The sequence below is a fragment of the Haliotis cracherodii genome, unplaced genomic scaffold, assembly GCF_022045235.1.
Source record: "Haliotis cracherodii isolate W230 unplaced genomic scaffold, xgHalCrac1.p SCAF_12, whole genome shotgun sequence".
NCBI lineage: Eukaryota > Metazoa > Mollusca > Gastropoda > Lepetellida > Haliotidae > Haliotis > Haliotis cracherodii.
Window position 1 is genome coordinate 43,544,055 of NW_027266267.1, and position 25,935 is coordinate 43,569,989.

The 25,935-nt window shown below is 42.9% G+C and overlaps 1 protein-coding gene across 1 annotated transcript in view; it reads right to left on the minus strand.

Moving 5' to 3' along the window:
- Positions 1-976: 976 nt before the first annotated feature.
- Positions 977-25,935, minus strand: part of LOC139458445 (cilia- and flagella-associated protein 44-like) — a 65,243-nt gene continuing 40,284 nt past the window's right edge. The window contains exons 20-37 of the mRNA XM_071239880.1: positions 25,262-25,317; positions 23,685-23,847; positions 22,576-22,706; positions 21,565-21,755; positions 20,102-20,268; positions 18,869-19,057; positions 16,587-16,771; positions 15,023-15,182; positions 13,915-14,081; positions 9,423-9,551; positions 8,719-8,833; positions 8,132-8,318; positions 7,568-7,689; positions 6,529-6,705; positions 5,187-5,383; positions 3,488-3,713; positions 2,113-2,247; positions 977-1,406 (exon numbers count right to left, since the gene is read on the minus strand). Of these exons, the coding sequence (XP_071095981.1) occupies positions 1,206-1,406; positions 2,113-2,247; positions 3,488-3,713; positions 5,187-5,383; positions 6,529-6,705; positions 7,568-7,689; positions 8,132-8,318; positions 8,719-8,833; positions 9,423-9,551; positions 13,915-14,081; positions 15,023-15,182; positions 16,587-16,771; positions 18,869-19,057; positions 20,102-20,268; positions 21,565-21,755; positions 22,576-22,706; positions 23,685-23,847; positions 25,262-25,317 (2,898 nt within the window). The 3' untranslated portion in view covers positions 977-1,205. The remainder of the gene's footprint in view (positions 1,407-2,112; positions 2,248-3,487; positions 3,714-5,186; positions 5,384-6,528; positions 6,706-7,567; positions 7,690-8,131; positions 8,319-8,718; positions 8,834-9,422; positions 9,552-13,914; positions 14,082-15,022; positions 15,183-16,586; positions 16,772-18,868; positions 19,058-20,101; positions 20,269-21,564; positions 21,756-22,575; positions 22,707-23,684; positions 23,848-25,261; positions 25,318-25,935) is intronic.

The window sequence follows — 25,935 nt, forward strand, 5'->3', positions numbered from 1 at the left end:
AAGCATGGGTTGCTGAAGACCTATTCTATCCCGGATCTTCACAGGTCCGTTCCATTATGAATATCGAAAGAGTCTTGTCGCTTATATTCCATATAGCTGTATTATAGCTATGATATAGCTGTATTATAGCTATGATATAGCTGTAGTATACCAGTAGCTGTGACATATTAGTTATCTGTATACAGCATACACTCTCTACATCACAAAAAGGCATGATCTATTATATATAATTTATTTCATAATAATATTCACAATTACATAACAGTTTGATACAGGTTACAAAAAACATGTAACTAAGGGATCACAGATGCATACATACAGCCCAGCTATATAATTTCTTGGACGGAATGAAAATAAAAATGGAATTAAGACTTCAACAATAATGCTTTGCAATTGATAAATAATTAAAATACAGTTTCCAACAATTCTGATAAGGAAACACTGTCACTGTGCCTGTACCAGATGCTATTTATCAGTGGTATGTACCTCCCAGAGAAAACAGATGACGCAGCAAGCACAGAGACAAGCCTCACGCACAGTGTACTGCTTCTACTCAACACACACTGATGTGATGCTGATGAAACGGCAAGTGTCCTGTGCAATATAATACTGTTAGTTTTGGCTGACTTGTGTACACAGTGATGAGTGAGTCACACTCTGTTGTGATGTCTCAACTGCTTGCTTAGTTCAGAGTTGGTACTTCTGTCTTCCAGTTTCTATCGACAAAACTTCAAATAAATTAGAAATGTAAACCAATGCTGCTTGTGATGTGTGTTGCATTTGGCTAAAAACATTTCCATAAAAGTTAATTTCCACATAACTTTTGCAAATGACGAACATTGAACATGAAAATGAATCCTAAGATCTCTGAACAGATCTGGGCTCTGTTGCACAAAGCGAGCGTAGCGCTAAGATGATCGTTACTCCCCTACTTTAACATAGACTTGCGACAGTCGTACTGCTAAGGTGATGGTAAGTCCCATACTTTAACAAAGGCTTACGATCATCGTAGCGCTAAGATCGCTTTGAGGAACAGGGACCTGGTCTTTAAACAACAGATGAGAATTGTAAAACCCTCAACATTCAGATGAATATATAAAGATATGTCAGAAGATCAGGTTCCCAAAACAACAAGGGGAGGATGTTTCAAGGATGTGGCTTCTTCAGGCCTTGCTTGTGGCTGCTGATGGTGGAGTAGGGTGGTGTCAGTGGTTGATGCTGTGTAGGTTGGGGGGGCTCTGGGGGAGGGGAGGCTGGGCCGGGGGCAGGATGTGACCCCCTTTCCTGGACAGCAGCATGATCTCCTCCTTGAGGGCATCGATCTCCTGGGCCTGCAGCTGCACCAGCTGGATGAGGCGCTGCTTCTCGTTGAGGTCCGCCTTGCGCTGGCCAGTGTACTCCTCACCCTGCGACAAAGACAACCTCGTACAGGGAAGTGTCATCACAACTTCATAGTTTCTGCATTTATCTATTATAAATAAATTGCAAGTGACACCATGGCACTTGATTGGCTAACAAGCAATGTTTATTGCATTAAGGTTTCCATACCCATATGGGAGGATTAACAAAACCTTGGTATGAAAAAAAACATTTAATTACATTTAATTACGTTCCATCAGTAATTCTAACAGGGATGGTATTTAGTTTAAAAGTCCAAAATATAAAGTCGTGAATAAAGGATGCATGCTTTCATCCTCAGCTATTACATAAACAATCTCATTTTCTTTAATGCATTACATTACAGTTTCCACTGAGTATGGTTTTGTCCCTTGGCGATTCCATGTTAGAATAGGTCCCCAGCATCCCATGCTGGTCGAAAGAGGCGACCAAATATATCGGATGGTCAGGCTTAGTGACTTGGTTGATGCATCATACCCCAAGTGGATTGTTGTGCACAATATCAATCACTGGATTGTCTGGTCCAGGCTCGATTATTTACATGTTGCCATCATATAACTGGACTATTGCTGAGTGCGACGTTAAACAATTAACACATGCACAGACACAAATATGGTTTTGCCTACATGCCTACGTGAAGATGTATTTTGTATACAAATAGCCAATGTAGAATATCAGTGATGGAGATGGTGAAAAAGGGAGACAACAGCTTACCAGGTTCTTCTGGCGAGAGTCCAGGGATGCCTCTAAGTCCTTCTTCTCCATCATCAGCATGTTCAGCTGTTCCAGGCGGTTTGTGTTGTCTCGGATCAAGTCTGTGATGCGGCTGCGCTTCTCAGCTATCAGTTTCTGAAGGTGGATTTCATTAGTTTTTTAGGGACAAATTTGCAAATGAAATGAAAATTTAAATTCCACATAAATTCCACATAAAATCCCTTGATTGGAAATGTTTGTGAATTGAATTTGAGAGGTTCAGAGACAATGAGACGAGGATATATATGTTTATTATTTTCAAGGTATTATTTTTTGGGTTCCTCTTATTTGGGTCCATGCCATTTTCTAAAGGAGGGGTTGGGAATCCCCTCAATCCCCTGAAACCGACATCCCAGTGAGACAGCTGCTCTGTGGGTGGGGCAGGGAAGGGATTTAAGCCATCAGGTTCCCCATATCCCCTAGATCTCCTAGACTACTCAAGTCCCAGTGAGACAGTTGCTCTGTGGGTGGGGCAGGGAAGGGATTTAAGCCATCAGGTCCCCCATATCCCCTAGATCTCCTAGACTACTCAAGTCCCAGTGAGACAGTTGCTCTGTGGGTGGGGCAGGGAAGGGATTCAAGCCATCAGGACCCCCTAGATCTCCTGGACAACTCACATCCCAGTGAGACAGCTGCTCTGTGGGTGGGGCGGGGAAGGGATTTATGCCATCAGGTCCCCCATATCCCCTAGATCTCCTAGACTACTCAAGTCCCAGTGAGACAGTTGCTCTGTGGGTGGGGTGGGGTGGGGAAGGGATTCAAGCCATCAGGACCCCCCTAGATCTCCTGGACTACTCACGTCCTAGTGAGACAGCTGCTCTGTGGGTGGGGCGGGGAAGGGATTTATGCCATCAGGTCCCCTATATCCCCTAGATCTCCTAGACTACTCAAGTCCCAGTGAGACAGCTGCTCTGTGGGTGGGGCGGGGAAGGGATTTATGCCATCAGGTCCCCTATATCCCCTAGATCTCCTAGGCTACTCAAGTCCCAGTGAGACAGTTGCTCTGTGGGTTGGGTGGGGAAGGGATTTAAGCCATCAGGACCCCCCTAAATCTCCTGAACTACTCACATCCCAGTGAGACAGTTGCTCTGTGGGTGGGGCGGGAAAGGGATTTATGCCATCAGGTCCCCTATATCCCCTAGATCTCCTAGACTACTCAAGTCCCAGTGAGACAGCTGCTCTGTGGGTGGGGCGGGGAAGGGATTTATGCCATCAGGTCCCCTATATCCCCTAGATCTCCTGGACAACTCACATCCCAGTGAGACAGCTGCTCTGTGGGTGGGGCGGGGAAGGGATTCAAGCCATCAGGACCCCCTAGATCTCCTGGACTACTCACATCCCAGTGACACAGCTCCTCGGCACACTGTATCTCGGTGATATGGCACTTCTCCTTCAGCTCCTCGATGCTGCGGTTCACTGTCACCGTCTCCAGCTTCTCCAGGTCCACGATGCGGCCGAACTTGCTGACCATCATCTGGTTGCATGTCTCGTCCATCTCCACGATCTTCTGCTCAAACACCTTGCGGTCCTTGATGAGCTGCACATGCTTCCGGCGGGACTCCCTGAGACACAGGACATGATGCTACACTACTACTTCAACAACCCTGACAATGTTGTAGTCAATACAAGTGGTTGGTTGGTTAGTTGTTTAACGCCGAACTCAGCAATATTCCAGCTATATGACGACGGTCTGTAAATAATCAAGTCTGAACCAGACAATCCAGTGATTGATATCCTGAGCATCGATCCACGCAATTTGGACCGATGACATGCATCAACCAAGTCAGTGAGCCTGACAACCCGATCCCGTCAGTCGCCTTTTACAACAAGCATAGTCACCTTTTAAGCCAAGCATGGGTTGCTGAAGACCTATTCTACCCCGGTTTTTCATGGGTCTCATTACAAGTGACTTAGCAGCAGGAGGGCAAGGGATTACTACATCATATTACACAATGTCTAGTAAGCTTTCTGCAATACAACAGTGGAGGACTGTTGTCCATGCGAATTATAAGCTGTACATTTTCTTTCCACTTCACCTACTCTACAACTCCCAAGGTAAGGGGCGGTCGGGTAGCCTAGTGGTTAAAGCGTTCGCTCGTCACGCCGAAGACTCGGGTTCGATTCCCGACATGGGTACAATGTGTGGAACCCATTTCTGTTGTCCCCCGCCGTGATATTGCTGGAATATTGCTAAAAGCGGCGTAAAACCATACTCACTCACACACTACAACTCCCAAGGCATTACAAAGTAGGCACAACTTCTAAAATATTGTAAAGGTGACGTTTCAGTATAGATCCTTATACTGCTGCTTGACAAGAAGTTGTTACCCATAAATTGTTTCTACTTTGTCATCCGTCAACTTCTAAGTAATGCCTATCAAACAATTTCCACCCAAGGCATTATCACTTTATGATAATGCATTAAAAATGTTTTATATATACTGTTCATGATATATTTACTGATGGAAACATACTGAAACACATAAACATATTGAAAAAATAAATGACATCTTGGTTTAATATAGACAGTTCACATGAAGATATGTAAAATTTGTATTTAAAATGTCACCAAATTGTCAAACAGTCATCTTCAGGGTATAAACCGTATTCGACGTAATAAGCGCCCGGGGCGCTCTCAAAATTAGAAATAGGGGGCTCTTATTAGAATATTATTTTGGTGGAATAAAATAGAGTTGAAAGATAAATTTAGTGGTTTATGCTGAAGGTCTGAACTGATATATTTTTCCAGAATTTAATTGCTCATAATTAAGGGTGCATATTATATATATTATATATATATATACGCGAGTGCGTATTATACACGAATAAATGTCTTGTGTACATTGATCAATCGGAAGGGATGCTAATTGGGATTGTTCACTTGCCAATATAATAGCAAATATCGCCGTGGGCGCTTATTAGAGCGGGGCACTTATTACGTCGAATACGGTAAGACATATCTGCACTTATGAATGCTTTCAGTTGTATGTGTTCCCCTATTTGTTTCCATCAGTATATAAGGAGTGGACACTGACTTCATCTGTTTCTTCTGCAGGAACTTCTCGTGCTCCAGCTCCTTGATGCGCTGCTGCAGGCGCACGACGCCGTTGGACTCGAACACCAGGGTCTGGCTCAGGTCCTGGGGCAGCACGTTGTTCACCATGTACTGAATCTGGTTCAGCTTCAGCGTCACCACCACATTGAGCTCGTTCAGCTTCTGCTGCTTCTCAAGCTGGCAACAGAGTCGGAAGACAGTCAGATATAAAGTCAGATGACAGTCATACATACGGTCACGTATACAGAGGACAGTCAGATAAACAGAAGACAGTCAAATATAGTCAGAAATACAGTCAGATAACAGCCATATATACAGAGGACAGTTAAATATAAAGTCAAATATACAGTCAGAAATACAGTCAGATAACAGCCATACATAGAGGACAGTCAAATATATAGTCAAATATATAGTCAAATATACAGTCAGAAATACAGTCAGATAACAGCCATATATACAGAGGACAGTTAAATATAAAGTCAAATATACAGTCAGAAATACAGTCAGATAACAGCCATATATAGAGGACAGTCAAATATATAGTCAAATATATAGTCAAATATACAGTCAGAAATACAGTCAGATAACAGCCATATATACAGAAGACAGTCAAATATTTAGTCATATATACAGTCAGAAATAAAGTCCTTTATACAGAGGTTAGTAAATATGAAGTCAGATATAGTCAAGAACAGTCTGATACATCAGTCAGAGAATGCGAGATATAGTCAGAGAACAATCAGACAAAGTCGGAGAACAATCAGTTGAAGTCAGAGAACAACATGATGAAGTCAGAGAACAATCATATGCAGTCAGATGAACAATCAGATAGAGTCAGAGAACAATCAGATGATGTCAGAGAACAATCAGATAGTCTGAGAGCAATAACATGCAGTCAGAACAGTGAGAGAACAATCAGATGATGTCAGAGAACAATCAGATAGTCTGAGAGTAATAAAATGCAGTCAGAACATTGAGAGAACAATCAGATGATGTCAGAGAACAATCAGATAGCGCCAGAGAACAATCAGATGATGTCAGAGAACAATCAGACAGTCTGAGAACAATAACATGCAGTCACAACAGTGAGAGAACAAACAGATGATGTCAGAGAACAATCAGACTGTCTGAGAACAAATAACATGCAGCCAGAACAGTGAGAGAACAATCAGATGATGTCAGAGAACAATCAGACACAATCAGAGACCTGTCATATATGGTCAAAGAACAGTTAGACATACAGTAATTACTAAATTCTGGTGAAAACTATACCAAGTTAGGGTTAAAAGACTGTAAGGTGTCTGACTACATAATCTCCCTACCTGGAAGGCCTCAAGATCATTCTGTGCTGTCTTGAGAGCCCCATCGATGACTCTGGCCTTCTTGTTGAGTCCCTCCAGCTCCTTCTTCATGGTGTCCTGGTTCTTCCTCTCCTCAGCCAGGGCTTCCTCTAAGTCCAGCCTCTTCTCCCGCAGCTGGCAGGTGTTGTCGTACAGCGTCTATAACACAGGGTAAACCATACAGATATAATCCAGGACCAGATGAACCAGTGCCTAAACCAATGTCCTACGCCTACTTGTAGGGTCTATAACACACGGTTAGCCATACAGATATAATCCAGGACCAGATGAACAAGTGCCTAAACCAATGTCCTACACCTACTTGCAGGGTCTATAACACACGGTTAGCCATACAGATATAATCCAGGACCAGATGAACCAGTGCCTAAACCAATGTCCTACACCTACTTGCAGGGTCTATAACACACGGTTAGCCATACAGATATAATCCAGGACCAGATGAACCAGTGCCTAAACCAATGTCCTACACCTACTAGCAGGGTCGATGACACACGGTAAACCACACAGATATAATCCAGGACCAGACGAACCAGTGCCTGAACCAGTGCCTAAACCAATGTCCTACGCCTACTTGCAGGGTCAATGACACACGGTAAACCATGCAGATATATTCGAGGACCAGATAAACCAGTGACACGCCTCATCGCAGAGTCTTTAACACACGGAAAACCATACAAATATAGTCGAGGACCAGATGAACCAGTGCACTGTCCCACGCCTAGTCTCAGGGTCAATGACCAACAATCCACCAAGTCACTAACCCCCATCAGCCAAGTCATATGCCTATTCCGGCATAGGGTTTTGAGGGTCTATTTTAGCATGAAGCAGCCATGTTAACCAAGAAGGCGAGCAGTGCAACAGTGGTGTGTTACTATCTGAATGTGTGTCAATAAATCATCAGACATTTTACAGTGGTACTGAAGGCAAGCAGTGGAACAGTGGTATGTTACTATGTGAAGGTGTGTCTATTAATCATCAGACATTTTACAGTGGTACTGACCTGGTCACAGCCAGGAGGACACACGTCCAGGTCGAATCCCCCGGCTTCCTCGTCAGACTCCTCATCCGACTCCTCCCAGTCTGACTCATCATCAGAGTCCTCGTCGCTGTCCTCATCAGAACCTAGACACAGATGCATACTACTTAGAAAGAGACACAGATGCATACTGGTGAGACACAGACACAGATGCATACTGGTGATACACAGACACAGATGCATACTACTTATAGAGAGACATAGATTATACTGGTGAGATACAGGTGCAGATGCATACTGGTGACACACAGACACAGATGCATACTGCTAACACACAGACACAGATTATACTGGTGACACACAGACACAGATTATACTGGTGACACACAGACACAGATGCATACTATTGACACACAGACACGGATGCATACTGGTGACACAGACAGTGGTGAACCTGTCATGTTACAGATCACATACGGGTGAAAGAAGGGTGAAGCCATCACAGCAAGGTTACAACACATTTTACTGCTGTAACACAACAAGGGCATGCTGTCAGAGAGTATAGTTTAGCATGATATATTTGTGTACCGTCTCCCTCAGCAGTCTTCTTCTTTGTCCGCTTGATCTTCTTCTTGAAGACCTTGGTGAGGTAGTCAGTAAACTTGTTGTTGTCTCCTAGGGAGGTGACGAAGGTGGCGTGGAGAGTTCTCTCCTTCTCCTGCAGCTTCTCAATGTCCTTCTTCTTCCCGTCCATCTTCCCTTGCACCTCCAGGATCTGGCAACAGGAGGAGAGAAGGGGATGAACATACAATATGTGGTAACCATGGAGATCAACCGCAATATGTTCACACTAGACATCAGACATGAGCCCACTGTCCATCCTAGACGTCAGACGTGAACACACTGTCTACTCCTGACATCAGACATGAACACAGTCTACCCAAGACATCAGACATGAACACACTGTCTACCCAAGACATCACACATGAACACACTGTCTACCCAAGACATCAGACATGAACACACTGTCTACCACAGACATCAGACATGAACACACTGTCTACCCAAGACATCAGACATGAACACACTGTCTACCCAAGACATCAGACATGAACACACTGTCTACCCCAGACATCAGACATGAACACAATGTCTACCCCAGACATCAGACATACCTTGTTCTGCATGTCCAGCTTCTCCTGCTGTTTGCCAGTGACCTTGGCAGCCAGGACGTCCTCCCTTTTCTCATACTCCTTCAGGAGGACCAGCTCCTCGAACAGCGTCACCTGTCTGTCACAGACAAAACGTTGTCAGCACAAGGGTGCAGTGACATGGCTTTAGATCAAACTACAGTCAAGTGCCGTTAATCCAACATGGTTGGTTGCATATGATTAAGTTGGATTAACGAGTATGTCAGATAAACAAAATTAAGTAGTATCAACGTTCGTTTCGTTTCACTTTTCAGCGATTCAATATCTTCTTTACACATGATTTATCACATATTTGTAAGACAAATCGTGTTAATTTGCAAAAGGTAACGATAAAGGAAAGTGAAATATCAAAATACTGAAAAACAGACTCCATGTCCCTTATGGGCCACCATACTCTAAAGCTTAACACAAACCTACGGTTATGGGCTGTATGACTGAATCAAAATACATGTACGTTAAAAAGCATTGTCTGGAATGAAAACTGTCAGTTTGAAACTAGTGCCCACAAGCCCCAAATTTCCCGATTGTTTAAACATTACAAGGGCATTTTATCATCAGGGCTAGTAAAGCTATTCAATGTTCTAAACATGTTTAACGACTAGGACACTACTAACACCCTGCAACGTCACAACCATGTGAAATGACAATAGCACACAAGGTATTCTCACCTCAAATCAGCATTCTTCATGACAATATCCAGCTCAAACTTGTCGTGCCGGAGGAGACGGAGCTCAGCATCAAAGTTCTTTACAAGCTCCTCTATCTTGTTGAGGAGGTCGTCCTGCTCATATATAAGTCTGAAACATACACCATCTTACCATGGAGTTCATATCAAGTTTAGTGGTTGTTGGTTTGTAATTTAACGCCACACTCAGCAATATTCCAGCTATATGATGGCGGTCTGTAAATAATCAAGTCTGGACCAGACAATCCAGTGATTCATATCATGAGCATCAATCCACAAAATTGGGATCGATGACATGTATCAACCAAGTCAGCGACCCTGACCACCCGATCCCGTAGTCGCCTTTTACGGCAAGCATGGGTTGCTGAAGACCTGTTCTACCCCGGATCTTCACGGGTCTCATATCAAGTTTAAACATGGGACAGGGCAACAGTCTGATGACCGCAGTACCATCCAGGATTAAGAACTTTGAATGCATATTGTTTGATACATACATTGCAAGGGGACTTCAATATTCCAAATATGCCTAGAGCTTGACATATTTTTTAAAATACTATGATTTGAAACCATTTTCATCTTCTGTTACCACCAAACAGTTCATACATCCATACCCATTGTCTATTTCTTCACATTCCTTAAAGTGAGCTATGCTGGTACTGGTACATAGGTATACTGTATAGCCCTCCATTATACATAGCTATACTGTTTAGCCCTCCATTATACATAGCTATACTGTTTAGCCCTCCATTATACATAGCTATACTGTTTAGCCCTCCATTATACATAGCTATACTGTTTAGCCCTCCATTATACATAGGTATACTGTATAGCCCTCCATTATTCATGGGTATTCTGTATAGCCCTCCATTATACATAGGTATACTGTATAGCCCTCCATTATACATAGGTATACCGTATAGCCCTCCATTATACATGGGTATACTGTGTAGCCCTCCATTATGTATAGGTATACTGAATAGCCCTCCATCATGTATAGGTATACTGAATAGCCCCCCATTATACATGGGTATACTGTGTAGCCCTCCATTATACATAGGTATACGGTATAGCCCTCCATTATACATAGGTATACTGTATAGCCCTCCATTATACACAGGTATACTGTATAGCCCTCCATTATAGATAGGTATACTGTATAGCCCTCCATTATGTATAGGTATACTGAATAGCCCTCCATCATGTATAGGTATACTGTATAGCCCTCCATTATACCAAGGTATACTGTATAGCCCTCCATTATAGATAGGTATACTGTATAGCCCTCCATTATACATAGGTATACCGTATAGCCCTCCATTATACATGGGTATACTGTGTAGCCCTCCATTATACATAGGTAAACTGTTTAGCCCTCCATTATACATAGGTATACGGTATAGCCCTCCACTATACATAGGTATACTGTATAGCCCTCCATTATATATAGGTATACTGTATAGCCCTCCATTATAGATAGGTATACTGTATAGCCCTCCATTATACCAAGGTATACTGTATAGCCCTCCATTATACCAAGGTATACTGTGTAGCCCTCCATTATACATAGGTAAACTGTTTAGCCCTCCATTATACATAGGTATACGGTATAGCCCTCCATTATACATAGGTATACTGTATAGCCCTCCATTATACACAGGTATACTGTATAGCCCTCCATTATAGATAGGTATACTGTATAGCGCTCCATTATAGATAGGTATACTGTATAGCCCTCCATTATACCAAGGTATACTGTGTAGCCCTCCATTATAAATAGGTATACTGTGTAGCCCTCCATTATACACAGGTATACTGTATAGCCCTCCATTATACATAGGTATACTGTTTTGCCCTCCATTATACACAGGTATACTGTATAGCCCTCCATTATACATAGCTATACTGTTTAGCCCTCCATTATACACAGGTATACTGTATAGCCCTCCATTATACACAGGTATACTGTATAGCCCTCCATTATAGATAGGTATACTGTATAGCCCTCCATTATAGATAGGTATACTGTATAGCCCTCCAGTATACACAGGTATACTGTATAGCCCTCCATTATACACAGGTATACTGTATAGCCCTCCATTATACACAGGTATACTGTATAGCCCTCCATTATACACAGGTATACTGTATAGCCCTCCATTATACACAGGTATACTGTATCGCCCTCCATTATACACAGGTATACTGTATAGCCCTCCATTATAGATAGGTATACTGTATAGCCCTCCATTATAGATAGGTATACTGTATAGCCCTCCAGTATACACAGGTATACTGTATAGCCCTCCATTATACACAGGTATACTGTATAGCCCTCCATTATACACAGGTATACTGTATCGCCCTCCATTATACACAGGTATACTGTATAGCCCTCCATTATACACAGGTATAGTGTATAGCCCTCCATTATACACAGGTATAGTGTATAGCCCTCCATTATACACAGGTATACTGTATAGCCCTCCATTATACACAGGTATACTGTATAGCCCTCCATTATACACAGGTATACTGTATAGCCCTCCATTATACACAGGTATACTGTATAGCCCTCCATTATACACAGGTATACTGTATAGCCCTCCATTATACACAGGTATACTGTATAGCCCTCCATTATACACAGGTATACTGTATAGCCCTCCATTATACACAGGTATACTGTATAGCCCTCCATTATACACAGGTATACTGTATAGCCCTCCATTACACACAGGTATAGTGTATAGCCCTCCATTATACACAGGTATACTGTATAGCCCTCCATTATACACAGGTATACTGTATAGCCCTCCATTATACACAGGTATACTGTATAGCCCTCCATTATACACAGGTATACTGTATAGCCCTCCATTATACACAGGTATACTGTATAGCCCTCCATTATACACAGGTATACTGTATAGCCCTCCATTATACACAGGTATACGGTATAGCCCTCCATTATACACAGGTATACTGTATAGCCCTCCATTATACACAGGTATACTGTATAGCCCTCCATTATACACAGGTATACTGTATAGCCCTCCATTATACACAGGTATACTGTATAGCCCTCCATTATACACAGGTATACTGTATAGCCCTCCATTATACACAGGTATACTGTATAGCCCTCCATTATACACAGGTATACTGTATAGCCCTCCATTACACACAGGTATAGTGTATAGCCCTCCATTATACACAGGTATACTGTATAGCCCTCCATTATACACAGGTATACTGTATAGCCCTCCATTATACACAGGTATACTGTATAGCCCTCCATTATACACAGGTATACTGTATAGCCCTCCATTATACACAGGTATACTGTATAGCCCTCCATTATACATAGGTATACTGTATAGCCCTCCATTATACATAGGTATACTGTATAGCCCTCTATTATACATAGGTATACTGTGTAGCCCTCCATTATACATAGGTATACTGTATAGCCCTCCATTATACACAGGTATACTGTATAGCCCTCCATTATACATAGGTATACTGTATAGCCCTCTATTATACATAGGTATACTGTATAGCCCTCTATTATACATAGGTATACTGTGTAGCCCTCCATTATACATAGGTATACTGTATAGCCCTCCATTATACACAGGTATACTGTATAGCCCTCCATTATACACAGGTATACTGTATAGCCCTCCATTATACACAGGTATAGTGTATAGCCCTCCATTATACACAGGTATACTGTATAGCCCTCCATTATACACAGGTATACTGTATAGCCCTCCATTATACATAGGTATACTGTGTAGCCCTCCATTATACATAGGTATACTGTATAGCCCTCCATTATACACAGGTATAGTGTATAGCCCTCCATTATACACAGGTATACTGTATAGCCCTCCATTATACACAGGTATACTGTATAGCCCTCCATTATACACAGGTATACTGTATAGCCCTCCATTATACACAGGTATACTGTATAGCCCTCCATTATACACAGGTATACTGTATAGCCCTCCATTATACACAGGTATACGGTATAGCCCTCCATTATACACAGGTATACTGTATAGCCCTCCATTATACACAGGTATACTGTATAGCCCTCCATTATACACAGGTATACTGTATAGCCCTCCATTATACACAGGTATACTGTATAGCCCTCCATTATACACAGGTATACTGTATAGCCCTCCATTATACACAGGTATACGGTATAGCCCTCCATTATACACAGGTATACTGTATAGCCCTCCATTATACACAGGTATACTGTATAGCCCTCCATTATACACAGGTATACTGTATGGCCCTCCATTATACACAGGTATACTGTATAGCCCTCCATTATACACAGGTATACTGTATAGCCCTCCATTATACACAGGTATACTGTATAGCCCTCCATTATACACAGGTATACTGTATAGCCCTCCATTATACATAGGTATACTGTATAGCCCTCCAAGTCTAACCTGATCTCTTCTATCTGTCGGATCTGCTGCTCCAGGGGAGACAACTCTTCCTCTCCCTCAGTGTCAGCGGTGACGGTAGACTCCTTGGTTTTCGGGGCACTTACAAGAGAGGACTGCTTGGTTGCTAGGGGTGGGGATGCACGGGGTTGTGTGGTGGGGGCAGGAGCCTGGGGAGAAGAAAGACATGGTGGTCAGTTTCAAACAACAAGGATAAAGTTTGACAAACTGAATGTCTACATGGTCTAAGTCTTTATGATAATGACTATTGTTAAATATACCCAATACTGAAAATTATGCAACTGTTTCAAATGAGAATCATCAATATCTACTCAATCTGATTGTGTGAGACAGAGGTTTCATTCTGTATGGTTTGTCTGGTCCAGACACAATTATGTGGTACAGCTGGTCTCGTGTGCTGAGCGTCTGCCCAGAGAACGGAAGGTCGGTGGTTCGATCCCCTGCTGCCTATGTGGTCTCATGGACAGAGCATCTGCCCAGAGAACGGAAGGTCGGTGGTTCGATCCCCTGCTGCCTATGTGGTCTCGTGGCTAGAGCATCTGCCCAGAGAACGGAAGGTCGGTGGTTCGATCCCCTGCTGCCTATGTGGTCTCATGGACAGAGCATCTGCCCAGAGAACGGAAGGTCGGTGGTTCGATCCCCTGCTGCCTATGTGGTCTCATGGACAGAGCATCTGCCCAGAGAACGGAAGGTCGGTGGTTCGATCCCCTGCTGCCTATGTGGTCTCATGGACAGAGCATCTGCCCAGAGAACGGAAGGTCGGTGGTTCGATCCCCTGCTGCCTATGTGGTCTCATGGACAGAGCATCTTCCCAGAGAACGAAAGGTCGGTGGTTCGATCCCCTGCTGCCTATGTGGTCTCATGGACAGAGCATCTGCCCAAAGAGTAGAAGGTTAAAAGACAGAATGCATGGTTAGCCTGCCTGGCCCTTGACACCCTCGACACCAATGGACTGGTCAGCTCTAAGTCCGTATACTGCATCTCAATAGGGCATCCATCTGAATATGACCTAAAAGCCCATTTCACCTCATCTCATGTGATCCACATTGAGAACACACAACCATTACACACAAAAAACTATCTCCCCTACCTTCTGTTCCCCAGCGCCACCACCGCCGCCACCACCACCGAAGCCTCCAAAGCCAGAGCCGAATCCGCTCCCTCCTGCTTTGGTTTTCTGCTCTGCTATTCTCTTGGACTCCATGTCCTTCTTGAACTGCATCAGTGTCTCCCGCGTGTACTCCAGGCGCCTGAGCAAACAGTGAACAGTTCACCCATAATGCCTAACCCATTAAACTCTGACCTCAGTTCTCACTCGCTATCGCTAACCAAAATCTGAGGTCATCCCATTACGAAGCATGTCAGAACGACCTATTATCCAACCAATCAGAGCATCGCATACCAGATCAGGAAGTGCCAATCGGAACGTGTTTTCTTATCATGCAAACTCGAACAGAGACAAACACAGAGTTGTCCGAACAACAAAATTCATTGTCTATGTCTCGCTTCAAGATACTTCATTGGTTTGGTTGGTTGGTTTTTTTGTTTAACGCCACACTCAGCAATATTACAGCTATATGACGGCGGTCTGTTAATAATCGAGTCTGGAACTGACAATCAAGTGATTAATATCATGAGCATCAATCCACAAAATTGGAATCGATGACATGCATCAACCAAGTCAGCGAGTCTGACCACCTGGGCCCACTTGCACAAAGCGATCTTAGCGCTACTGTTGTAAGGCTATGATAAAGTATGGGAGTTACAATCATCTTAGCGCTAAGATAGCTTTGTGCAAGTGGGCCCTGATCCCGTTAGTCGCCTTTTATGACAAGCATAGTCGCCTTTTACAACAAGCATGGGTTGCTGAAGACCTATTCTACCCCGGATCTCATGATACTTCAAACAAGAGATGACAAAGCCACTCCTGCCCCCTACCTCTTCATGACCTCTGAACCACTAACCCCTGCAATAAATGTCCCGCCCCTTAGATGACTGGGTCACTTATGCACCACCACCCCACACCCCCAACCTCCCTCATGACATCTCACCCACCCACCCCTGTAATACACGACCCACTCCTTAGATGACTGTGCCACTCATGCCACGCCTGCTTCTTCATGACCTCTGAACCGACCACCCCTGTAATAAATGTCCCACCCCTTAGATGACTGGGTCACTTATGCACCACCACCCCACACCCCCAACCTCCCTCATGACATCTCACCCACCCACCCCTGTAATACACGACCCACTCCTTAGATGACTGTGCCACTCATGCCACGCCTGCTTCTTCATGACCTCTGAACCGACCACCCCTGTAATAAATGTCCCACCCCTTAGATGACTGGGTCACTTATGCACCACCACCCCACACCCCCACCTCCCTCATGACATCTCACCCACCCACCCCTGTAATACACTACCAACTCCTTAGATGACTGTGCCACTCATGCCACCCCCTACCTCTTCATGACCTCTGAACCGACCACCCCTGTAATAAATGTCCCACCCCTTAGATGACTGGGTCACTCCTGCCCCACCCTCTCCCCTTCATGAACTCTGAACCACCCACCGCTGCAATAAATGGCCCCCCCTTCGATGACTGGGTCACTCCTTCCCCTCATGACACAGAAAGATGCATGATGACATACTTCTCTGGGAGCTCCTCAATGTGCATGTCGGGGATGTTGGGGAGGGGCTTGTGTCTGTCAGGGGAGAGGCGTGTCTGCACGGTGTGCAGCTGGTGCACGTGGCGGCGGATGTCCTCGATGATGCGGATCTTCTTGTCCCTGAGTGCCAGCAGCTTGACATTGAAGTTGTACTTGTTCTCATGGATCTAGAACAGCAGCAGCATCACAGTCTCACACAATGACAAGCTGTGCACTTTACACACAATATAACTAACAAAAACATCAATAATAAAAATAAAAAATAAGAGAAACATGCTTTCTTTTTTTCCTGGTTCACAGATTCTGATTGGTACATGGGTACAAAATATACAATAAAAACACCACTATGAGTGAGTGAGTGAGTGAGTTTGGTTTGACGCCGCATTTAACAGTATTCCAGATATATCAAGGGGTGTCAGCTTAATGTGGGAGGAAAGCCCCAAGTGATGCAGGTCTCACACATTTACCACTTCAGTGAAACCCAAGGGCACGGGTATGGTGCTGACAAACCTAGAAACATAATCGGGGCAAACCTGGATTCGAACCCACAATCATAGGTTTCTGGCGTGCCCAAGGGACGCAACTCTGCACAGCGAATCGCGATGCATTAGACGACTGGGCCACCCGTGCCCCCAAGAAACATCATCATGTCAGTCAGCGTAAAATTTAAACGTGTTTGTTTACATTTGGAAGAATATCCAATATCAAACAATTGTTATCTTTCTATGTAACTCTAAATTATTGAATTTTCATTGTGTTCTTTGAAATTCCTGCATTTTGATTAGCCAAATTGGTCACATGTTAATGCATTCATTGCAATGAATGTAAAAATTAAGCCACGCCCACCGAAGCTGACTACTTTCATTACTAAGGAATGTTAAGGAATCCCAATATTACAGTCGACGGATTCATACAGTTTGCACATCTGTTTTTCGATTCGTACCTCAATGAACCAAACAAAATCCACAGTCAATCCTAAAGAACACTACCTCTATTACATCATAGCCATAAATTCCTGTGTATGCTGCCAATCACACAATAATGCTTTTTAGAAATTTTCAACAAACGTGAGGACAACCCTATCCTTTGCAGGCAATGCAACTGCGCATGCTGTAATACCCCCATCACCCCAAACTAGTTCTCAGTCTTTTTACGAACTTCATGGACGGGCTCGGACAGGGAGGGTGCTTTAGAACTTTGAGTCTGCTCAAACTTTTATCCCGTCCATCCTGTTCTGCAATTAGTCGGATTGACAACATACTTAAAACGAGAAAGACATATTACCAACGGAATTGCCGTACTTCGAACGGAATTGCCATACTTCGTCTACTAGGGACGTGTTACGACGGTGTGCAGTCGGATTGCAGACTGGTTAAGAACAAGGTAAGAACGAGATAGACGTAATGAGGACTGCTTATGAACGAACTAGCATTGTATTTTACGCCAAGCTATGCATTCTACCATGATCACAGCCCATTCTAGTATTTTGTTGAGAACTGGGTAGAACAGGATAGAACTACTTTGGTGTGATGGTGGCATAAGGCGGAAAAACATCCCTTCTTTCCTGTGTGTCCAGATGATAACACGAAAATAATTTTTGCTGATACAACTATACACGTGATTGCTGTGCCACACTATAAGAGTAACATTGGATCTTCACCACATCTGACATAAGAAGTTAGAATATCAAATAAAGAGCCTGTCAGATTTTTTTCCCCTGCTTTTCATTTTATTAAGATACATGAAGCATTTAAAAATGGTGCCTTCCTGAAACTTGTGTAGAACTATTAGAGCTGGGATGGGTAACTCAGGTACTTGGGTACTTGGGTGGGTCCTGAGTAGGACCCAGGTACTCACAGGACTATGTGGACCCGTGGTTAGTCATGTGATACATTTTTTTATGACAATTACTATAAAACTCCATGGTTACACTTACCGGTAAGTACAAGTTGCTATGCGCACATTCCTTCTGATTTTTTATGTTTGAGTAAAGACAAAGCTTCAATCAACTTCAGTGTATGCACGAGCAGATTGATTTATGCTATATCTACATAATTTTTGCCAGGGCTCCAATAAAACAATTCCCAATTGAACATTTTTTGCCAAACTTGAGACCTACAGTAGGTATCCGGGTAGGGTCAGGTAATCGGGGGCCTGGTACCCAGGTAGTAAATTTGGACTCAGCCCAGCCTTAAAAAATACACATATACTACACAAGTTGCCACAGTGTGGATGACAAGATATGGCCGAGTTCAAATACTGACCAGGTCTTTGAGTGTGAGTAGTCTCCCCCTGGCTTTCTCCACGTTCATGCGGAGGTGGTCTGGCACCACGTAGTCGGGAGCAGTCTTCAGCTTGTAGTCACCCATGTTCTCCTTGGCTTCCTTGATGGCGGACACATCTGCTGGGTCCTCGTAGTCGTCGTCAGGCTTCTGGATGTACAGGTCCTCCCACTGTTGTCATACACAGGTAGATGTCATACACAGGTAAATGTCATACACATGTAAATATTATACACAGGTAAATGTCATACACAGGTAAATGTCATACACATGTAAAAATTATACACAGGGAAATGTCATACACATGTAAATGTCATACACATGTAAATATTATACACAGGTAAATGTCATACACAGGTAAATATTATACACAGGTAAATGTCATACACAGGTAAATATTATACACAGGTAAATGACATACACAGGTAAATGTCATACACATGTAAAAATTATACACAGGTAAATGTCATACACATGTAAATGTCATACACATTTAATTATTATACACAGGTAACTGTCATACACATGTAAATGTCATACACAGCTAGGTGTCATACTGAGGTAACTGTCATACACAGGTAGGTGTCATACTAAGGTGTCATACTCAGGTAACTGTCATACACAGGTAAATGTAATACACATGTAAATAGTATACACAGGTAGGTGTAATTCGGAGCCCCGCTCTTAATCAAACCTAATGAAAAAACTCTTTTGACATCCATACTTTTCAGATCATTTACGACCATTGAGATTTGCAAGAAATAAACAAGAGGCCTGTTGAGAATACTTCTGTCTGGACGAAAAACAACTCAAACTCTGTCTTTGCTCCATATTTAAAATATTTCCTGAATATTTATTTACCTTGGGGAATAAAACACCAGTTAACCATTATGCATGGGATCATAAACCCCTGAGAAGAGAACCTCACCTCGGGTCTTATTTTCCCCACGCCTCTTGGGTGTTAAAATCTGATCACTCTATGGCTGAAATATTGCCGATGTGACTTTAAATCTTAACTCATCACTCACTCACTCACTCACTCACTCACTTAATATCTGACACAACCTCACAGTTGTAGTGGAGTTGAGATACAAACAAAATTTTAATTCCAAACTTTAAGGTGAAATAATGTTTTTTAGTACTTCGCAGGATCAGGAGGTGCCTGGAACAAAGGCATGTTACTGTGGGCCATTTCCAGTCCAGGTAAGCACTCACCTGCGCCCTCCTGGCAGCACGCTTCTTCTTCTTCTCCTCCACCTTCTTGAGAGCCTTGGTGATCCTCTCCCCCATACTGCCCTTCAGGGTGGTCACCACCTTCGCCCCCATCGACTCGTCCGTCTTCTCACCGCTGCCATCACCGCTGTCTTCCCCCCGAAGCTTGCCTGCACCGGGAAGAGACGGATTCTCATATACTACAGAAGAACTAGATTCTGGCTCCAGATGTTTTAAAAGCTTTCTCAGCTTCACCACGACTGCCTGTTTCTTGATGAAATAGTGGTGAGGTGAAACTGGGTTTAACCTCGCGTCCAAGATTATTGCACGTGCATGTACGACGTGTGTGTGTGTGTGTGTGTGTGTGTGTGTGTGTGTGTGTGTGTGTGTGTTTGTTTGTGTGTGTGGCTGCTTGTGCTAGTCCGGACTGATGCCGATTTATGGTACTAGCTCACTGAGATACCATGCCGCAGTTTAACATGAATACCCCACTCAGACACAGTATACTGACTCCGAGCCGACCAGTCCTTGTTTTAGCCCCTTAATGCAGAGCGCCAGATAGGGTAACAACAAGTACCATATTTTAACGTCTTTTGGTATGATGTGTCCGGGAATCGAACCCTGGACCTTCCGCTCTCGGGGCGGACGCTCTACCACTAGACCACGGAGGCGGTCGATGGAGTGGTGTTTTCAACGATTGTAAATGTTTGTTCACATGAGGTGATGTGGGGTTTAACGTCACGTTTAAGATTATTGCACATATATAGCAATGTGGATGCACATGTGTGTGTGTGTGTGTGTGTGTGTGTGTGTGTGTGTGTGTGTGTGTGTGTGTGTGTGTGTGTGTGTGTGTGTGTGTGTGTGTGTCTGCTTGTACTAGTCCTATTTGTCATTCAGCATCTAAATTTGCTTTCAGAAGAATACAAAAAAGTGCTTCTCATCTGATTAATTTCATTTTAAGTTTTTTAGTGTTAGGATCCGACACAAGTTAAACAGGTTTGTTTTTCTTAGATTATCACCAAACAAGAGAAAGATGATTAAATGGGTCATAACTATGTACAAAAACAAGTATTATAATAAATACAATCACCAGTCAAACAATGTCGTTTATTAATGGAGGAGCTATGGGATTTATAGGATGTGGAATCTGATTGGTCAATAGGAGGGACATAGGAGGAACATAGAAGGGACATAACTTGTAATAGCCAATGGTGGCGCTACAATCAAGCCCAGAAATTCCCGCCTAGTTCAGCAAGGGTGGAAACTGGGCCCCGTTCCACAAAGCGATCTTAGCACTAAGGTGATCATAAGTCCATTTCTTTAACATAGGTTAACGATCATCGTAGCGCTAAGATCGCTTCGAGGAATTGGGCCCTGGACCTTTACAGTCAGTTAACTCTCTTGCCTCAGGAAGATGTAATTTAACCAGACCAGAATCTGCCTAGTCTTTACAAGCAGGAACTGACCGACAGACATGTCACGAGTAGGATCCCTGGTCAGGTCGTCCTTGGTGAGGTAGAGGGTGCGGCGCCGCTCAAAGTTAGCCTTCAGTCGGTAGAAGTCGTCGGAGAGTTTGCTGGCGCGGAAGCTGGCCACCTCGTGGGGCGTGAGGAACGCCTTCAGGACGATCCTCTCACACTCCACCACATCCTTGAACCTGGGAACACAACCATTAGCATGTGAACACTGGGCTGTGGTTAGGACAGTCACATACAGATTAAATATTTTGAAGTCATGTTCGAAATTGACCATACATAGCACCTGTGAACCTGACGAATCACATGTGAAAATAGGTTTTAACAAAATTCAAAAGCAGGTGTAACTGCCAGAAGAAGAAATAATAATTTTTTTTAATTCAAATACAATGTAGCTAACACAATTGGAATCGATGACATGCATCAACCAAGTCAGAGAACCTGACCACCTGATCCTGTAAGTTGCCTCTTACAGCAAGCATGGGTTGCTGAAAACCTATTCTACCCCGGATCTTCAAGTGTCCAAATCAGTTTGAAACTCTGAGCTACAATTTGAGGGGGGAGCGTTGGAGAGCCTTGGGAGTTTCATGTCTGATTATTTAGTTACAGGAAAGAAATATAAAATACACTCTTTTAGACAATATCTATCGTGTTTTATGCATAAAATTTATCGCCAACTGAATATTGTAGCAACACTGCATTCTGAACCTGTAATTTTACATGTGATTTTTTCAAAATGCCTACTGACAATGAATGAGAAAGTGGTACTATTCTATAAACATTATCTTCCACGGTGAGAGTAGTAATCAAATCCGCTGTTTCAATCAGAAGTGGTTATTTTGATTTGAAACCTCTGATTGACAAATGGTTGTTTTGATTTGAAACCTCTGATTGACAAATGGTTATTTTGATTTGAAACCTCTGATTGACAAATCAAATCAAGTATTTTCCAAATTCATGGTAGAATGCGTGTTTGAGAGCAAACAAAGACAGAATGGCCACCTCTTGCGGAGTTTCTCCAGTGCTATCCGGTGCTTCTCTGACTCCCATGCTAGCTCCCGACGAACCACCTCGATCTTCTCATTGGTGTGCTTCTCGAGCTCAGACTTAATCTCCCGATCCATCTCAAACTCCTGGGAGGGAATACAACATTCATAAACACACAATCTCTTAGTACCTATCTTACTCAACACTAAAAATTCTCTGCTACTCTCCAATAATACCGTCAGTGGTGGTTTGTTTTTTAACGTCGCACTCATCAATAGTCCAGCAATATGATGGCAGTCTGTAGATAACTAAGACAAAATTGTTATGGATGAGCAACTTCTTTATTACAATTGGGCGACGTTTCGGTGTAGATTCTAACACCGTTATCAAGCAAAAAAAATCAAGCTAGACAATTTAGATAGGTGAGATGTATTGTTTGGAATGGAATATTCATTGCAAGAGTATAATGTTATTTTATTTTATGTGTGTGAACAGATCATGATTAGGTGACCAAGATTTCCATTTTGGGAATATAATAACAATTATAGTCGACGAAGTCATCTATATCCCCCGCCCATTTTAACACGTTATGGTCCCAAACCAGGTAACTGACAACATTTCTCTTAGCCCATGTTAAAATAGCTGCAAAGGAAATTCTAAAATAAACATTTCTAAAACTTGCACAAGTTCAGTATGTGTCTGGTAAACATGCAAAGTTTTGTGAGAAAGTATTAAACGGTTTCTGAGTTATGCTCCGGAAACGAACACCACCCTTATAGAACCGAAGTCCAACTTGTTGCCATGGAAACGTAAAAAATATCAATTTCTAAAATTCCTAAATAGCAAAAGGCACCAGTTCAGTATGTGTGTGGTAAACATGCAAAGTTTTGTTAAAAAGTATTGAATAGGTTCTGATTAATGCTCTGGAAACGATTTCACGACGCACGGACACACACACACATGCACACACACACGCCCACACGGACGCACGGACGGACGGAGCCCCTTTTAGTATCCCCCACCAACTTCGTTGGGGCGGGGGATAAATTAAGGTTGTAACATTTCCTAAAGTTGTTAATATCTCAACATTTTTACAGGAACAGACAGGAGCTGTCACTACTCACCCCTTTCCCCAGCTGAATGTGTTTTGGGAGGGACTCATTCTTCTCCAGCACCCCACGGAATTGGCGCCGCAGTTTAGAGATGTTTCGTCGCACATCTCTCTTCTTCTCCTCAGCCTCTTTCATCATCTTGTCATACTCCGATTTCTGCTTCGCATCCTCGATACTGTATGGGGATGACAAAAGGCAAACTGTTCAGTCAATACGACTGGAATTCTGTACAGGGAATACAACAGGCATACTGTACAGGGAATACAACAGGCATACTGTACAGGGATACAACAGGCATACTGTACAGGAATATAACAGGCATACTGTACAGGGATACAACAGGCATACTGTACAGGAATATAACAGGCATACTGTACAGGAATACAACAGACATACAGTACAGGGAATACAACAGACATACTGTACAGGAATATGACAGGCATACTGTACAGGGATACAACAGGCATACTGTACAGGAATATAACAGGCATACTGTACAGGAATATAACAGGCATACTGTACAGGGAATACAACAGGCATACAGTACAGGGAATACAACAGACATACTGTCCAGGAATATAACAGGCATACTGTACAGGAATATAACAGGCATACTGTACAGGAATATAACAGGCATACTGTACAGGGATACAACAGGCATACTGTACAGGGAATACAACAGACATACAGTACAGGGAATACAACAGACATACAGTTCAGGGAATACAACAGACATACTGTACAGGGAATATAACAGGCATACAGTACAGGGAATACAACAGACATACAGTACAGGGAATACAACAGACATACAGTACAGGGAATACAACAGGCATACTGTACAGGGAATACAACAGGCATACAGTACAGGGAATACAACAGACATACTGTACAGGGAATACAACAGACATACTGTACAGGGAATACAACAGACATACTGTACAGGGAATACAACAGACATACTGTACAGGGAATACAACAGGCATACTGTACAGGGAATGCAACAGGCATACTGTACAGAGAATACAACAGACATACTGTACAGGGAATACAACAGACATACTGTACAGGGAATACAACAGGCATACTGTACAGGGAATACAACAGGCATACTGTACATGAATATAATAGGCAAACCACATTCAACTCACTCTCCAATAGCCACCAACACTACCAAGAGTCTGTAACTCCCCAACTCCCCATGAACTGTGTAACCCTCAGAACCCCCAGCCTAGTGTCTACTGTGTCAGTGAGTGAGTGAGTGAGTTGGGTTTAACGCCGCTTTAAATATTATTCCAGTTATATCACGGCGTGTCAGCTTAATGTGGGAGGAAAGCCCGAAGTGATGCAGGTCTCAATCGTTTACCACTTCGGTGAAACCCACGAGCACAGGTATGGTGCTGACAAACCTAGAAACATAATCGGGGCGAACGGGGATTCGAACCCGCAATCATAGGTTTCTGGCGTGCCCAAGGGACGCAACTCTGCACAGCGAATCGCAGCACCTTAGACGACTGGGCCACCCATGCCCCCCGTGCTCCCCGTGCCCCCCCTCCCCAACTGTATCAGTGACATATCCACTGTCTCACCTGTAGGCGTTGGGGTCATCTATGTCGTCAATAGTCCGGTCTCTCTCTTCTTGTTTCTGAAAACACAGACCAGTAGAAATATAATCTAAGTTGTAAATATGTAGTTAAATAATACAAATGGTTAAAACTTGAGATTCCCAGCAAAATTGTTTTATAAAGAAAAGACATCTTTTTAACAATATTGAACCTGATGACAAATATCCTGATAAGACCATTTTACCGATTATTAATAAATTATACCGATTTATCAAATTAATTTTTTAAGTGTCAAAACCTTTTACTGTTATCTGTTGGTACTGTTATCAACCGTGAGTCACATTTGCAAGCTGTAACATGAATAAATAATGCTAACCTGTGAGTTGGGATATCTTTACATTTTATGGACATCTTCATTTTACTGTAATGGCAACATTTCGGTATAGATCCTTATACTGTTGTCAAGTGATCAATATTACATTTATACATATTATATATAAGGATCAATACTGAAACATCGCCATTAAAGTAAAATAAAGAAGTTGTTATGCATAAATTGTGTCTACTTTGTCATCAGTCAACTTCTAAGAAATGCCCATCAAACAAAACATTTTCTGGCTTAGGGTCAAATATCTGCATCAGGGAACGTCTAGATTAACCCCCATGGAACGAAAAATTTAATTCTCAACAATATGAAC